At 41.0% G+C, this 17,261-nt stretch overlaps 1 protein-coding gene and 2 non-coding genes across 4 annotated transcripts in view; 1 reads left to right on the forward strand and 2 right to left on the reverse strand.

The window, feature by feature from the left end:
* Window positions 1–16,633, forward strand: part of fgd5a (FYVE, RhoGEF and PH domain containing 5a) — a 37,059-nt gene extending 20,426 nt beyond the window's left edge. Inside the window, exons 7-21 of one of the 2 annotated variants that reach the window (XM_069712947.1) lie at window positions 283–439; window positions 4,505–4,595; window positions 4,942–4,992; window positions 5,190–5,248; window positions 5,954–6,025; window positions 6,223–6,291; window positions 10,845–10,928; window positions 11,023–11,102; window positions 11,229–11,325; window positions 11,662–11,799; window positions 12,008–12,110; window positions 12,385–12,521; window positions 13,095–13,223; window positions 13,490–13,644; window positions 15,068–16,633. In XM_069712947.1, the coding sequence (XP_069569048.1) occupies window positions 283–439; window positions 4,505–4,595; window positions 4,942–4,992; window positions 5,190–5,248; window positions 5,954–6,025; window positions 6,223–6,291; window positions 10,845–10,928; window positions 11,023–11,102; window positions 11,229–11,325; window positions 11,662–11,799; window positions 12,008–12,110; window positions 12,385–12,521; window positions 13,095–13,223; window positions 13,490–13,644; window positions 15,068–15,104 (1,459 nt within the window). In that variant the 3' untranslated portion in view covers window positions 15,105–16,633. The remainder of the gene's footprint in view (window positions 1–282; window positions 440–4,504; window positions 4,596–4,941; window positions 4,993–5,189; window positions 5,249–5,953; window positions 6,026–6,222; window positions 6,292–10,844; window positions 10,929–11,022; window positions 11,103–11,228; window positions 11,326–11,661; window positions 11,800–12,007; window positions 12,111–12,384; window positions 12,522–13,094; window positions 13,224–13,489; window positions 13,645–15,067) is intronic. The other variant, XM_069712955.1, reaches the window with a different exon arrangement.
* On the reverse strand, window positions 12,760–12,831 carry trnae-cuc (transfer RNA glutamic acid (anticodon CUC)). The gene has a single exon. It is a non-coding gene; the product is annotated as a tRNA-Glu (tRNA).
* Window positions 13,727–13,798, reverse strand: trnae-cuc (transfer RNA glutamic acid (anticodon CUC)). Its single transcript has one exon. It is a non-coding gene; the product is annotated as a tRNA-Glu (tRNA).
* Window positions 16,634–17,261: the final 628 nt, after the last annotated feature.

Genomic DNA, 17,261 nt, shown 5'->3' on the forward strand with positions numbered 1-17,261 from the left:
GGAACAGAAACATTACTTTAACACATTCAAACCACTAACTTTTTCTAAACCTAACGACATGGCTTTTGATGCCTAACTCTGAGGCACCTTAGTTTTCTTGCCAAGTGAGGCAAAACATGATGGTGACTGGTGGATGTGTTACACGCTTTGGTGTGATACCAGGTGGCCACATCAAAGACTTTTTTTTTTTTTTTTTACTTTTCTATAAATTATTGACTTTACTCCATGTGGTTAACTGTATTTAATTGCCTATTGGTTTTTTTGGGTTTTTTTACTGTGAAGGGAGGAGAGCCAAAAGGTAGTGGATGTGATCTTGTCTCGTCGGGACGAGTTTCGGGTGTTCGACACCTACATCTCCGAGTACGACCGCAGCATGTCTTTACTGGAGGAAAGCTGCAGGAAAAGCCCGGCATTTGCCAGCATCATCAAGAAATTTGAGGTAAAACACTAAACAAGCAGATGAGACGGTACCGGTTAAAGGCAGCTCTTTGCTGTCTCTCCTGCCAAGTCTTTTTTTTTTGTGTGATATTTCCTTTGTTTTGTTGTGTGTTATTATTTTACTGGGCCTGGTGAGTGTGGATTCAAAGCACTGCATTATTATAAGGATCCTCCTTAAAGGGGAACTGGAGAAAGTATTTTGACAGTCACATATTCAAATCTCCGGTTCTCTTTCCATGTTTATGGAGGGAAACTTAAGCCTTGTGGGTGTTTTTAGAGCAGAGATCAAACCTGGCATTTCCCCTGGCACTCACTCAGAAGCTCTCAACTTATATTTTTGACACTCAGCTTCCATAGGGAGATAATGGCCTTTCTAAACCCTCTCCTCTTCATGGACCTGACCTTTCTACTGTCATACTTGCATATTTTAGACCCACTCAACACCAAATACTCATTCTTTGTCCAGATCTCTTTATCCTGGATAGTCCTGGTGAACAGGGAGGTGGGATTTGGGTGAAGAGATCACCAAAGGCTCAGCCTAATACCATCACAGCTGTCATCAGATTATGCTCCTGGTCCACTTAATCAACACTTTATCCTGATTTTGTATAGTCTGAGATGGTAACAATACAACTGACAAATTTGAACTAAAACACAGGATATTAGGTAAGCCTTTAGACAAGTCCACAGAGATCCCGCAATCTTATCTCGACGCCTTCGTATCCTGGTCTATAGAAATGGTTTACCCACAATGCAGCAGCACACAGGTCACCCTGAAGAGAAAATCCACAAAATGAAAACAATCGAGTCTTCATTTGTTGATTTTAATAAATGTTCTATGAATATCATCCATCCATTATCTATCTTAATTTATATAAAACAGATCATTAAAAAGCGCTGACCAGGCTCCTGTGCTGTTCATTGTTTGTATTTAGCAGTCACCGATTCAACTCAGCACCTCTCTACCCAAATTCATGCCTTACCAGCCCCACGCTGTATGCTGATTTGCTGTGAGTGGCTGACACGATGGTTCCAGGCGTTTCTAGTTTGATACGAAAAGTGAACGGACAAGGCACCAACTGTCTGCCCTCATGAATATTCAGCAGCAGCTGCCTCTTCCCAGAAAAAAGTTTTGGCTTCGCCAGACTTAGAGCAAATGTAAACAGAAGGGGGCTGAGGTTACAAATGAAGAGTCGTCGTCATGAACAGTGAACGCCAACCTTTCGTCTCTGACAGCAGGTTTGCACACTTGGAAACATTTAGCTCGTAATGACCTTGATCCAAGTCAATTATGTGCCTTTACATTTTTGCCTCATGTAGTTGATATGAGCCTCCTTTCTCACATCATAAACCATTAACTGCTGCCTACAGTAGCCATGAACGGCTTGACTAATGGACATACGTCTTGATTTGTGTGAATTATTTTTTTTTTCGTACTCCTCGTTTGTGTCGATATGTAATTGTGATTCATCTTATACCTCTAAAATTAACTCCCAGAGTCAAATTCAATAATGTTATCTTGATCCACTGGCAGATTCGCTGCACCTGTCACTGCATTACAGACCCTGCATACTGTATTTAAGTTTTTGCATATAAGCAATACCTGGGGTCTGTACTCCCTGGCCTCCCACACCAGGGCCTTATGTGTATCAAAGAACCGCTTTGGGAGTTGCATGGTGAGTGTGACCCCACTGTAATGAGGGAGAAGGATGGCTGAGGGACAGAAAAGACAATCACACTGTACATACTACTGAGTGGGATGACGGTCATTTATCTGTTGTGTGGTACTTCACGAGTCATTACGGCTCAGAGGAGCACAGGCATTGCTGAGTACTTCCATTTACTACTTTAGTATATTTAAAAAATGTACATTCTTCATCAGGCTTGGCTGTTTTCCCCTTTTTCCCAGTCAGTTCTCTCTACGCCTCCTGCCTTTTATTGCTACGAGCCAAAGTCCAGCAGTACAAGTGGTAGTAATTTCATTGTGGATGTGGTGATGACAGTGATGAAGTAGCCACAAACCCTGATCAGATCAGTACTCGACCCTTACAGGATTACAGCCTACACTCGACAGCCAGTTGCTTGTTTACCACACCATCTATAAACACTGGCCAACACAGTGCAGGGTATATATATATATGTGTGTGTGTGTGTGTGTGTGTGTGTGTGTGTGTGTGTGTGTGTGTGTGTGTGTGTGTGTGTGTGTGTGTGTGTGTGTGTGTGTGTGTGTGTGTGTGTGTGTGTGTGTGTGTGTGTGTGTGTCGTATGTATGAGTGCCTTTGTGCCCTTGTGCATCTGTGTCTGATTGTTTTTGCAGGGGCACGTCCATTCACAAATTGCGTTGCGCTTGTGAAAATGGGTTTATGAAATCTCTTTCCAAAGCACTTCAGCTTGGATTTATATTCATGCCATAGCCTAAATTTGTGTAAAGACTCTGCGTTTCTCCAGTGCAAGAAGCCCAGGAGGAGAGCAGAAGGCTGTGCAGCAGGTGGACAGACAGCGATAGAGGGAGAGAGCAATGGAGTGAATTCCTTGTAAAGGCAGCTGGGCAATGAGGCAGACAGAAGCTAATTAGAGAAGCAGCCTCCTTTACAACTCCCCAATTAGATCAGTTGTGTGTGTGTGCAGGCAGCAAATCAGCTGGCTGTGACAGAGTCTGAGAGGTGTGTTTGTTTGTCCGTGTGTGCGTGTGCATGTGTTTATCTCCCAGCACAAGGCATCACACACTCCCTCTTCTCTCCTCCTCCATTTGGTTCGCTTACCCAAACAAACCACACGCTAATTACCATCTCTGGAAAGCCACTTCCTCGAACAAGTGTCAATTGGATGACAATTTACAAGCAACACTTGAGGAGAGCGGATGGTCTGAAAATAAGTGGGTTTAATAATGGCGAGCTGGTTATTGTACTCATCCAGTACATCATCATGCAGCGGTCAGGAATGAGATGGAAAAAGAGACAGGGCAGAGGAAAGAGAAAAGCTCACCAGAGTTTGTTGCTGAGGACTGAACTTAAAGAAAAAAAGAAATTGAAAGAGACATAAAAAGAAAAGGGGAGTGTTTGTGTAAGCCAGGTCATTAAAATAGGCCTCAGCTCTCTATTTCACTTTGTCTCATGCACTCCAGATTGTGATAATGAAGACAAAGAGTGGTGTGTTTAAGTCGTATCACATCCCTACCCTCTACAGGCCTAATCAGTGTTATCTCATCACCAGCCCCAAGGTCTGAGGGTGTCTGTATCTGCATGTTTGCGCGTGAAAGGATGCATCATTGACACAATGCAAGCTTATGTGGATGTGTTTAAAATAGGATACCAGAGCTTGTGTGTGCGTGCGTGCGTGTGTGTGTGTGTGCAGGGTAAATAAGAAGAAGATACTGTTTCCCGCAGGGTGCTATCCGTGGTTCTCTAATAAAGGATAGGACATCATTAGATTAGAAACTGTATGTTCGACTGTGTGTGTGTGTGTGTGTGTGTGTGTGTGTGTGTGTGTGTGTGTGTGTGTGTGTGTGTGTGTGTGTGTGTGTGTGTGTGTGTGTGTGTGTGTGTGTGTGTGTGTGTGCGCGCATGCACCCACACCCCCATTGCTCCTCTACCGCTCAGGGCATAAATACCTGTCAGAGACAATTAGATCCTGATTGATTTTCTAAAGCTCTCTTTGATTGTGCCAATTTCTGTCCCCTTTCACCTGCAAATGATCGCACTGAGAAGAAGAATGGAAGTTATTCAGGTTTTCTGTGCGCTGGAAAGATACGTGAAGGTCATGCTGTCCGACAAAATTCCCTCGTTTACTTCTGACCTTGATTTGCAACATCGTATTTGAGCGATTGCTCTTATTTGGAAGACACAGGGTGTAATTCAGTGAAACTAAGAGGTTCTTCGGGGGGATTTTATCAAACGGAAATGATCAGATGTCTGGGGTGTATGCAATTCAACATTTTTATAACTGAACACTAATAAAAGCCTTTTCATGTGGGATGCAATGTGTCGTGTTCAAGTACAGACTATATGTGAATATCACTTTAAAACAGCTAAAAATCAAATGTGTGTTTGTAACTGTTTGTGTGCAGACAAAAAGCCCAGAAGAAGCTGAAGTCCCATTAAAACACCAACTGCTGCAGGTTATAGTGAGAGTACTTCAATATCGAATGCTACTCACAGGTAACACACACACAATCCCACTTACAAATGTTTAAAGCAAGGCTGTAATTTTTGCTGAATATGAGCACAGGTATCAGTTTTGTGATAATAATAACAGCTAAAACGTAGTGTAACAGGAGCACATGTAGAGAAGAGGGGTTAATGTTATCATGTTATCAACATTAGGATACTGTTACATATACCAAAACAAATAAGGCTAAAAAAGTAAAAGCATTGAGTGTATTAAAGTGAGTAAGAATGTGTTTAGTTAAAAAAAAGAATTACATTTTTCTTTGTAAATATAAATTTGTATCTAAATTATCTGTTTGAATATCATATTTTCATGTCTTGACTCTGTTTTCTCCAGACTACCTGAACAACCTCTCTCCTGATTCTAAAGAATATGAGGACACACAAGGTAAAGCTTTAGACTGAGGCTCTGTAATAATAAACTGAAATATAGTCATGTTTTTTCAGAAGTCAAATGCATACTAACACATACATACACACTTGCATGCAGCTGCTCGACATGTATCAGGGCCTAGTTTTTGTGTCTCAGTCAGTGAGTGTGTCTTTTTGATTCTCTCTTTCTTTCTTTCTCTGTTTGTGTTGCAGCTGCCTTGGTGATTGTGTCCGAGGTGGCAGACCAGGCCAATGACAATCTGAAACAGGGGGTGAGTTTCTGAGTCTGGATACACCCCATGTGTTCTTATTCAAACCGTTTAAGTCCTGCTGAGTTTGACATATTCACAGCCCAGCGATACCGTTATTGCGACGCTTCTTTTAAATGCTGCTTGGCAATGAAAGAGCAATTTTCAAGCGTGAAGAAGTTAGACAGCTGAGGTTTTGCTCCGCATGAATCCCCCTTCTAAATGACTTGCTGGATTGAAGGAGAGGTCTATCCCTCTTTGGCGCCGGCCTCTGCAGCTTGTTGATTAACGCAAGGGGCGAGGACAGATGATGTCATCAGAAAGTCCCAGGTGTATCATTACAAAGGGAGCAGTGTAAGGGTGGACATGACTTACACTCCCCCTCAAACATGAGCAGTTCATGGAGATAATTCACAAACGCTCCCCTCACCGTGTCTCTCGCCTCTCACTGTCAAGCTCCCCTGTGCCTCTTTGGCTCGCCTCCTCTGTTTATCACGCTTTTTTTTTTTTTTCTCTTCTGTGCACATACACTGACGTGCACACAGCCTGTCAGACAGTGAAAACACAGGGTCCCTCTATCTCTATGGCCCCACATTCACTCATCAGTATCACATCCTTTTCCGCCTGCCTCCCTTTCATTCATGAACAAACAGGGATGGTTTAATTCTGTCTCTGCTTCCATCCATCACCGGATAATCTCCCTTCATCTCTGCTTCACATCTCCCGCAGGAGAACTTGTTGCGTCTGGTCCACATAGAGTACAGCATGAAAGGGAAGAGGGACCTTCTGAAGCCTGGAAGGGTGAGTATCCTGTAGCTGTGTCTGACATGGAAACACAGCAACACATTGTTGTGTAACAGCATCTAAACACCGGTCCTCTGACGTCCTGGAAATCATAAAAGGATGGTCTTGTAGTACTGAAATGTAGTTGGTGTCAGCATCAATTTGACAATTTAACATAATTATTTCTGATGTTTTCATGCTATTTGTTTTGGCAGATGTTCGTCAAAGAGGGCACACTCATGAAGGTCTCAAGGAAAAGTCGGCAACCGCGGCACCTGTTTCTGGTAATGTTCCTGTCCTCTTTGCAGTTGCACACAATGAGACTGGTTTTAAGCCATAAAACTAAGTATTTCCCCTTTTCTTCCCTTCTATAGTTTTAAAGTAATAGTTTAACATTTTGGAAAATATACTTATCATCTCTTCTGTCAAAAGATGGATGAGAAGATTTCCAGCTCTGTGGTTGGCAAATAACAGCTGATTAGCTTAGCATAAAAACAAACCAAGAGGAAACTGCTAGCCTGGCTCTGTCTAAAAGTTAAAATATGATCATAAGAAATACTGACTCATATTTTATTACTTAAGTAGTTAGCCTTTATCTTGTTATTTAAAAGAAAATGTAATTAATAGGTTTTTGAGAGATGTCCTTGACTGTTGGCAGGGTGCAGTGACACCCTGAAATCTGTAGTGCTGCACTTTTGACAGTGAGAGGTATTACAAAAACACATACTTGTGTAATAGGCTTTGCTATGACCTACTCCATTGTTGCTGTTATGGTTGCAAAACGGTGGACAAATTGTTTCATTACAACCCTACCCTGAAATGACTTGTTTCACAATCCAAATTAAACAATTCAGTTCGATAACATTTGGAAAGTCTCATGTCACAGTACAGTAAAGGAAGGATTTGAACGCATGTCAGGCAGGTGGAGTTACACAAAAACTGTAATCCTCTCTTGAATATAAAACACTTGGGGGGAAAAAAGCAGAGTGCTTGTCCCCGCGGGTGAACTCAACACAAGGGAAAGGTCAATGCAGGTGAACAAACATCACACAATACAGACAAAAATCACCCAAGACAACCTGCCAACTTTTTCACAAGGACTTCAGATGGTATTCCAGCAACTAGTGGTAACTAAAGGGGAGTATGTGTCCTGACTGGGTGTTTGCTGGGTGACTGCAGTTGTTGCTGATCGGGAAAGTAGGAGCAGGTGCGGTGGGCATGGTAGGCAGGAGACCATGCATGGACAGAAACAGACAAACGCAGAATAGTGACCTGTGGTGTGTGAAGGTAGTGAAACGGGGAGCAAACAGACATAAACCATGATATTTTGAAGAGCCGCACAATTGAATTATTCTATCCCCATTGAAGTTAGCACAGGGCTAAACTGTAATTGGGCATACCCAGTGTGAATTCATCTGGCATATCACACCAGACACCTGATGATTTCAAAACTGTATGTAGTGAAATATAGAAAGATTAATCTTGCGGTGATAGGTTTAATCAGCATCATGTGAACTCCAAGGCTTGAATGTAATGGACGTTCATTTATATGTAAAGATCCTGCACTGAAGCTTTAAATCTCTGCTTGTTTTCTAGCAAATGTTGGTATTGTTGTACAGAGAAATGTGGTATATAATGTGTTCATTTGCGAGTGTAAGAGCTGCCAGCAGGCAGATTTCCTCCTTTGTACTGAGCCAGATTAGTTGTTTCCCTGTTTCCAGAGTGTACCTTAGGTGCCTGCTGGCTGCAGCTTTATATTTTTCATACAGATATGAGAGGGGTATTGATCTCTAATATAACTCTCAGCCAGAGATCAAATGAGTGTATTTCCAAAAATGTCAAACTTTAAATCATCACAGTTTAAACTCTTAACTCTAAAATATATGATGTTTATACGGAGTGATGTATTTAAACCAAAGTCTATTGCTGCACTTATAATATATATCATTTTACACACATTTACTACAATCCACCTCTGCATGTTTGGTGTATTTAAAAACTTTGAAATCTCCATGAGAGTTTAAAATAATCTGCTGCAGGTTTGAACAAAGTGTCAAATGAACAGCATGAAATGACTGACCCACCAGGAAGCTTGTTAAAATCACCATTAAATCAGTGCCAGTAGAAAACACCTGCCATTTTATTTAGGCAATAGGGAAAACAAAGCTGCCATGAGATGCAGAAATATGTAGGAATGTTGGGTGGTGGTCAGTTTAGAAGGTAGATGAGGTTGTGGAGGCCAAGGCTGTAAGACCTTCACGAAGCACCACACCCATCCAGCAAGGGCCTCCCTCTCCACTCTTCTCCTGTCCTGTCCTCCCCTCTCAGGACTTGTTTTCCAGGGCCCCACTTCCTCACAGGATGTTTGGCGTGGGTCACTGGATGCCGGCTTCCTGTGTATTGGGAGGGGACTGACAGCAAAGTGAAGGCCAGACACCCTGTAGAATGCAGGGAGGAGGTGGCGGAAGAGGGGTGGTGGTGTTACACAAACACATAACGTGAAATAGAGAAGCCCAACCTATTGTTCCATGTGCAATCAGTGCTGTCTCATGTTATGAATTATGCTTGAGCTGCAGTAGCAGCTTTTATGATTTTGGCTTATACTAGCTGATCCATATCTAATAGAACAGACAGATACTCTACAGTAGCCCCACACACACACCCTTTTTAAACAGCATAGCAGTTACGCAGCAGCTGGAAAAGGTGGTTAATACTTGTGACCTATTAGGGTCATAAAGCCATTTTCTCCCTTAAAGGTGACAGCTCTAGTGGGTCAGCTGTTATTTATAGGCTTTTAAGCAAACAGTGAAAATGAAAGCCATCCCTCACCTCAGTGACAGTGAGAAACAGCCACCATGTCACAAGCCTGGGCTCAGAGAAGAAAGAGAAGCAGGCTGAATGTGTGCGAGAAGGGATTAGAAGAAGGATGGAAATCTAGGCATCCGCCAGAGGAAAGTGAGAATGAGTGAAAGAGGCATGTGAGGGAGGTGAAGGTTAAGAGGATAAACTGAAATGCCACTGTTGAAAAAGTAAATATCTTCGGTGCCAAAAGGTCGAGTGAATACATGTTGTGTGTCTCGCCTGGGTTAGTCTGTTGGCACTTGGTTGGGTTTTCTTCGGAAGGAATCTTTGAATAAATGAGCAGCGCAGGGTGGAGCAAAAGAACTGCGGTGGCTGCAGCTCAGAGGTCGCAGGCAGGGCTCAGCTATCATGCTCTGTTTTGTCTCCAACCAGCCAGCCAATGGACGTGTTACTGCAACTGTTTGTGGAGTTGTTGTTGTTGTTGTTGTTGTGGTGGTGGTGGTGGTGATGAAGGTGGCCCAGATCCACCCAGTCCTGGTTCTCAGTGTTGCCTGAGAAAGCTGTGAGGGCGAGGGGAGGCCTGGAGTCCGGAGCAGGGTGGAGAATTCCTGGATGCTGCCTATACGGCCCCAGCGGATGTTTAGAGCACACATTAGGTGTGACCAATGATGTCATTTCTTTTGTCTTTGTTATGAAATACCTCTCATAACACAATGGGCTGCCGGTGTGTTCGGAGGGTTAGAATACTTTTAGTTTGACGAGCAAATAAACACATTCTTTACAGTAATGCCTGACTTTGTTGTGTGCATACATGAGAAATTTGTGCTCACACAGATATGTGTGAAAAGAACCATGATCTTTATGTAGTTGAGCACTGAACATGGCTTTGTGCTGTAATGTCAGATGTTCATGTCTTAAGGTACACCACCACCTTGTGTTAAAAAGGGGACATTACATTATGAATTGTTGAGAATTTAAGTTACACTCATTTTTTCCCCATAACTAGTGTTGGGAAGGTTACTTTTAAAATGTAAAAGGTTACTCTGTTAAAATTGAAATAAATAATTGTATATTTCAATAACATCATCAAAGTAATACTATTTATTACATTGAATTACTATTTGATTACTTTACCAGCAAACATTTTAAACTTGGCAATGAGACTGAAAAGTCCTAAAAATATATTTAAACTGGGCAGTTTAAAATCCACAGCAGTACTCTGTTACACTGTTAACTGTCAAACTTTTATTCAGCTGAGTACTGAGACCTGTGATCACATTAATTTACCTGTGGATTTGTCCACCGTTTTGCAACCATAACAGCAACAATGGAGCAAAGTCTATTACACGAGTATGTGTTTTTGTAACAACTCTCACTGTCAAAAGTGCAGCATTACAGATTTCAGGATGCACGCTGCCAACAGTCAAGGACTCAGGTTTTCCATTCAGCATTTTGACATTGATTGATTGAGTTGATAAACAAGCTTTCACTGTACATTAATGTTAGAGCCCTATTCGGATTTCAGAATAAAGATATTCTTTAATCTTTAACAGTGAAAAGTGGTCTTGTTGGAGGATTTGATGTGTTTGGTTAGATTGACTTGATTGGTAGATGTGAGGCTGTGTAAATTCAAACAAGAGAACCAATCAAGAACAGTGCTCAAAATGTCAGCGCATATATACTGTGCAATGATTGAAGCCTGTCTAGACATAGACAAAAGGCATTGCTACATGGCGAAAAGATTACGTAGCTTTTTACCGAAAATAATACATTCAAATGCGACCCCTTCACAATTAACAACATCTTAAATAGTAACTTTAATTTATTTACATGATTTTCTCAGTAACTTTACATTTTACAGTTTACAATAATTTTTATTTTGTAATTAAATTATATCAACATGTAAGTAGTTACTTTACAACAATGCCACTATCTATGATTATTTTGCTGTGTTGTATATATATTTATAATTTTGAACAAAAGACTGAAATCTTACTAATACACCATTTTTTCCTCTTTCTGTGTTCTATATCAGATGAACGATATAATGCTGTACACCTACCCTCAGCAGGATGGAAAATACAGGCTTAAGAACACACTATCTCTGTCTGGGATGAAGGTACATTACCTTTTCCTTCTCTGACAGTCTCAGCTCCTCTCCAGTTTATCCACACAATGTTGAATGTGATTTGTTTTTTCCTCCTCTTACACAGGTGAGCAAACCCGTACTGGACAACGTGCTTAACTGTCTAAGGATTGAGGTGTCTGACATCACCATTACACTCTCTGCCAGGTGAGCAAAGGACAGCCGAAACCTCTGAAATGAACGATGTCAATTTGTTTACTGACACCTCTACATGGGAAGTCTAAAGCTTTTCAGCAGCACCAGCTGTGATTATGTGTCTGTGTTTGTCTTTAGTTCGGTCGGTGAAAGGGAGGACTGGTTCCACACATTAAGTCGAGCCATAGCGGACCACGCTGCAGGACTCTGCACATTTGGGGGACCCTGCAGTGAGGTAAGAACTTTAATGTAATATGACACAATTCTTTGTTAAAGAAAAACAGAAGTTTTCATAATGTTCAGATAATGCCTGCATCAGCTAAACAAAGAATAAGCAGGTGGTGACCATTACATTTTAAATCACTTAATAGTATTAATAACTGTCACATTACGGCAGCTAACAGTAAGGTTACTATCGAAAAGAAAACAGTAATAGATCCGTATCGCGGTGGGCAACAATTACATGTTTGGAACTGAAATGAATAAATGGATACTGTGAAACTCAGCTTTGGTCTTAGTGTCTTTAAATATTCTGTCCATGATATTTCAATAACAAATATTGTCCAAACAGGCCCGTGAGAAACTGTGGATGGCCCTGGGTGAGGCTGCGCCTGTACTGGTGCCAGTTTCTCAAGTGATGATGTGCATGAATTGTACCTCTGACTTCAGCCTCACACTCAGACGACACCACTGCAATGCCTGTGGCAAGGTCAGACCCACAACACTGAAAAGGCTGCTTTTACTTGACTGTGATCAGCCTTTACTACAGTTTTGTTGTAGAGAGATTTATCTCACTATACCTTTATGTAACTCTTTTGATCCCTTTTAATATTAACTTTGCCGGTGATGATGCCTCACTTTGATGATACCTAAACAGTCTGCAGGGGCTCACTGATGTATTCTGTCCCTCTGAGCAGGTGGTGTGCCGAGCTTGTTCCAGACACAGATACCCACTGAAGTACCTCAAAGACAGAGTGGCCAAAGTGTGCGACCACTGCTATGCCGAGCTCAGGAAAAGAGGTGAATGTTAGTCCCTTTGTAATAAGACACTGTGTGGTGCATTTGTTTTCATATTAAAATGTATTTCACAAGAGTCAGAATATGACATCATATGGACACAATTAAGGTCACAATGCATTGCGCAGAATGATCTTGCTGCTTCTCATTGTAAACATGGACTTGGAGTGCATTTAGAGAAGCATTGAGTTTTGTCTTTTATGAACGTGATTCTGACTCACTGTAATATTTCATGCACTGAGCATCAAATTGTTTCTAATTTGATGTCTGTCTGTAGGTGGAAGCGTGTCAGGGGCGTGTGGTAACTGCAGCCCCCGGACTCACCGGGCCAGTCGTCCACTCTCTGCTGTCTTCCAGAGCCTGCAGCCCCCGAGTCTGTGGAAGTCCAGGAAGAGTCCTTCCCCTCTCAGCCAGGTAGACTACACTCCTCCTTGTCTGACATCTGCACCACTGATTTCATTTTAAAAATGCATTTCACAAGATAAGGAATATACCTTCTTATTGTTGCAGTTCAGATAACAATCTCATGACTTGGAGGACATTTAAGGTAGCAGAGTCTCGTCTGTCATTAACATTATTATGACACCTACCAGTTTACTGTAATACTACATGCAGGAGGCTGGTTATCGAATGGATTGATAAATAAAGGCAGTTCCCTGACCGGGAATCGAACCCGGGCCGCGGCGGTGAGAGCGCCGAATCCTAACCACTAGACCACCAGGGAGATGCTGGGACAGTTGAACACTGGAATCTCTGGAATTCGTGACAACTGATCAGACATATGTGCGGTGTAGTGCACAACAGATGCCAGCAGGGTTCCCTCTGCCTCTTTAGCCCTGTGCCTAACTTCAGAGGTTTGACAAATAACAGATGTCATGCCATCCTATATAATTGTTATTTTCCAGGGTTGCTGGTGTGCTGTCTGCTTCCTGTATATGTCCATCTGCATTCCTGCCTGTGTGTCTAATGTATTATGAAATTCATTAGGTGTCACTCGGTGTGGAGGGCTCCATGATGAGCGGGAGTCTGCAGCGCCGAAAGAAAAGCAAAAGGAAGTGGAAACGGCTGTGGTTCCTCCTCAAAGACAAGGTGCTCTACACCTTCACATCCAGTGAGGTGAGGGGGCACAGAGTCTCCCACACCAGCCCCAAAAAACACTCACTCACTCTCATCAAAGCCTGTGCATGACAACTACTTAACCCACCTTTCAACCTCGCTGACAGAACACTTAACAACTAATTAAGGGATTCTCTGTGCTCTCTCTCTTTCTTTTGATAAGTGCACATCCGACTGTTGTGTTCTTCATGAAATATTTATTTACTTGTTGTTGCTGACAGCAAGGCTGGCATTTTTAACTTGTGCCATGTTTTATGTTTCTTCAGGATAAAGTGGCCTCAGAAAGTCTCCCTCTGCAGGGGTTCACCGTGAAGCTGACTGAGAGGCCCGAGAGAGAAGAAAGTAGTAATGTTTTCCATTTGTACCACAAGAAGAGACTCTACTACACCTTCAGAGCCGAAGACCAACTTACTGCAAGCAGGTCAGCACCAGAATTCACAGTGGATTTATCAGAGATATGGGTCTAATTTATATATTGAAGGGGAGTGTCTCTCAAAAGCTCGTTCCCTGACCGGGAATCGAACCCGGGCCGCGGCGGTGAGAGCGCCGAATCCTAACCACTAGACCACCAGGGAGATGTAAGTCACACCTCAGCTTACATTTCTTGTATGTGTGACAGCACGCAGGGGTGCTCAAGTGTCCTGCATGTACAGTGCAGCACTGTGCCTCTGGAGTGCACTCCAACATGTACATCTCCTGGAAGATTACTACCCTAATCACATAAGCGTTAATGAGTCTTTAGTCTTTTTTTTTTTTTTTACTCCATATAATTGTTCTTTAATGCTAAGAGAAGATTGTGTTACTCTATGAACCATGACAACAAGCTCAGGCTTTGCACTAGTTTGAATAATATGAGGCCATTTGTGGCATTCTTATTCTTCTGGTAACCAATCAAGTTGGCAGACTCTGTTTATTAAAGGTTATATTTTGTCTCATCCAACTGAACCATAGCTTTAGAAAAGGCACCAATTATCATAATAGACAAGGCAGTTTATTTAGATCACCTTGTTGCTTACTGTCAACCTCATTATCTAGCCTTTTTCTTGTAAATAAGTTCAAAACAGAGCATGTTATTATTCAAAATTAACTTTATTTGCAGAAAAGTTGGATCGATAAATCCGCCAATAACATTTCTGTTTTTTTAAACAAGATTGTTTGTTCACTTGCCGATTGTTCATTGTCATATTTTTTTTATACTGTCACAGTTTACATTGATACCAGTATCAGGATGAAAAATACAGTACCTGTCAAGCTATTGTATATAGAACATCATGTATGGAGCATTTTTCAAAAGAGAAGTTATAAAGTACTTTAAAGCAGAAGGAGAAGGATTTATAGAAGTAATAACAAATAAGACAAATGTATAGAGTAAACCACAAAAAGAAGTGGATAAAACACAAAACATTAAGTTGTAAAATTTTGAAAAAAGACAAAGAAAACCCTTGGGATTTAAGATCCTGTTTAATATTTAACTAAATGAAGCGCTGAGCAAAACTGTTCTGGAGATACTGAGCTGATGTTTTTAATGTAATGCAGCAGGTTTAATGTGGCGCTGCAACAATTTAGCATCACATTTCCAAATAGTTCGGGGAAAGCAGAGGTGGAGATATCCTGACCTTTGATCCATGTTATCATTAAACTTCCAAAAACACTGGATACCTCATTTCCTATGATGCAGTCAGTGGTAGTATTTATTTATTTATTTATTTTTTGTCAGACACTCACTGCCTACACTTTTCCAACTCCTACTCCTACTGTTCTGTTAAAAATATGTAATTCAGCCTAAGCCAAACCAAAATCAAAATTTGGTAAAAGGCCTAATGTTCTGTTACTTTGTCTTTCAGATGGGTCAATGCCATGGAGGAAGCCACTGTGTTATAGCACCTCCTCAGTTAGATGAATAACCCTCGCTGACTGTGACTGCTAGAAGTCCTCTGGAGCACAACATAGCTACCTGCTGCATCTGAACTTAGAGCACCCGCAAGGATTGATCTCGTTGGCCTGTTGTGGAATAGTAAGTGACAATTTAATCACCAGGGGGATTTTAGCCACTGCTGCCACCCTGTGGCAAAGATGTGAAAGTGTGGAGAGTCAGAAGAAGGCTACTATGTGGAGAAGAAATGGAAACCTCGATTTGGAGACTGATCTATCCAACACATTAAAAACTCTCTGTTTCTGAATGCGGTGATCTGACGGAGTTCACAGGAGCCTTCATTTTTCAAGGAACAGCTTGAATACATTTTATGCTTCATCTGAGAACCTGTCAGAGAACATTTCCTTCTCTCTGTTTCACCTTTTTACGAACGCCACCTCACAAAAGTCAACTTTTCCAACTTTAATGTCCAAAGATTCCACTGGATTATTAAACCACTGTTTTTGTTCTGCAAAAGAACTTCACCTCCTTTTCAGGTATGCATGAGAGACTGTCGACATAACTTTACAGAAATATTAAAAACAAACTTTGCTCAATGGTTGTATTCATATCTTGTAAAAGGGAAAAAATGTGCCCTAGTTTTAGAGAGATACTTGGTATTCTGGATATATATTGTGAAGTATACACTGCAGATATTGAAGTGAATTTTACGATTTATTTGTATAAAAATGCAGTTAAAAAGATGTTCTGAGTAAGGGTTCATTTTAATCATCACAGTGTGTGTACATGATGTTTCTTGTGGAGTTTTACGCAGCATTACTCTTGTATTAAATCTACAACGCTATAGAATGACCCTCAGCATGCCAACCACTCAAATGTATTTCTTTAATGATGAACACTTTTAAAGATACTTTGTAGTTTAATTTGTAAGGTTTTGAATCTTTTTAGAAATTTGTCACATTTGTTCTGAAATGCCAATTGTTTTCTTCCAGTTGAATGCAGTGCAATTTGCAATTGATGAATGATGAATGTGCCTGCAATGAAATTGTACTCATTCTTTTTGATATCACAGTACTGTACGGAGAGACGTTGCTTTGTATCTACTCCTATATACTTTAACCTTCTCGTATTTTGAACAGTTTAGTTACTGTCCAGTAACATGAGGATATAGTATTGTGCCATTTTTATTAATGCCTTTTTCCTGCTGTATATACACTGCCAGACAAATTAATTCTTTATTCATTTCGACTGAACAGAAACTGTTGAAAAATGAGCATGTCAAATGTCAAACTACCTGCAGTATATCTTTTCAGTGTTGGAGTGATATGAGCAGCTCACGTCCTCAGCAGAAAGAAGGACACTGGAATTTCATTCCTCTCTACTCTTCCAGCATCATCAGATATAAATCAGTTTCTATAAAATTACCTTCCTAAAGTCATACCTGTTCCATTCAGCCTGCAGCTTTACTACACAACATCCTTCACACGTCACTTTGCATCATTTCTAAAACCCATTTCTGTTTATCAAGTACTGTTCAGCTTTTGATTTTTTTTTTTGATTTTATACACTTTATTAATCCCCGAGGGGAAATTTCTTCACTACAGCAGGAGGGCTCTCAGGGGGGAGATGCTGCAGCAGGCTGCCACTAGCGCGGCGCCAGGTAACCTGACCTGAGGTGCATGTTTTTGGATTTTCTACCTGTTTCCTATTGCTCACACCTACAGTGTTATTATTGATTGTACCTCTACCATCTAGTGCATTGTAAATGTTCATGTATATAGATACATATAAAAAAAATAATAAACTGCTTTAAATGGTTTACTTAATGGACTCTCAGTGTAGTGCTATGCTGAAGGTTTTATCTTACGCTCAAATCTGTTTCTTCATTATATCAAAAAAATTAGACACATTAACATGATCACCTGCATAATGATATCCATTGCAGTATTCACATTTGTGTATATTTGTGAGACAGGTGGTCCCTTTTTTTGCAGAGAACATGTCAGAAATGTTCACCTGTGTTAAATTTTAGGCATTGTTTTGTTATACTTTCATTTTTTGTAAAGTCATATTATTCTGTTTCTCTGCCAAAGCCCACATTGAGGACAGAATGAGGTGAATTTCCTGAAATATAATGCAAACCAGTACAAAAACATTGCATGTAC

Source organism: Brachyistius frenatus, unplaced genomic scaffold, assembly GCF_029030835.1.
Source record: "Brachyistius frenatus isolate BFR_SWC_R1_liver_20210118 unplaced genomic scaffold, ASM2903083v1 Contig_4, whole genome shotgun sequence".
NCBI lineage: Eukaryota > Metazoa > Chordata > Actinopteri > Embiotocidae > Brachyistius > Brachyistius frenatus.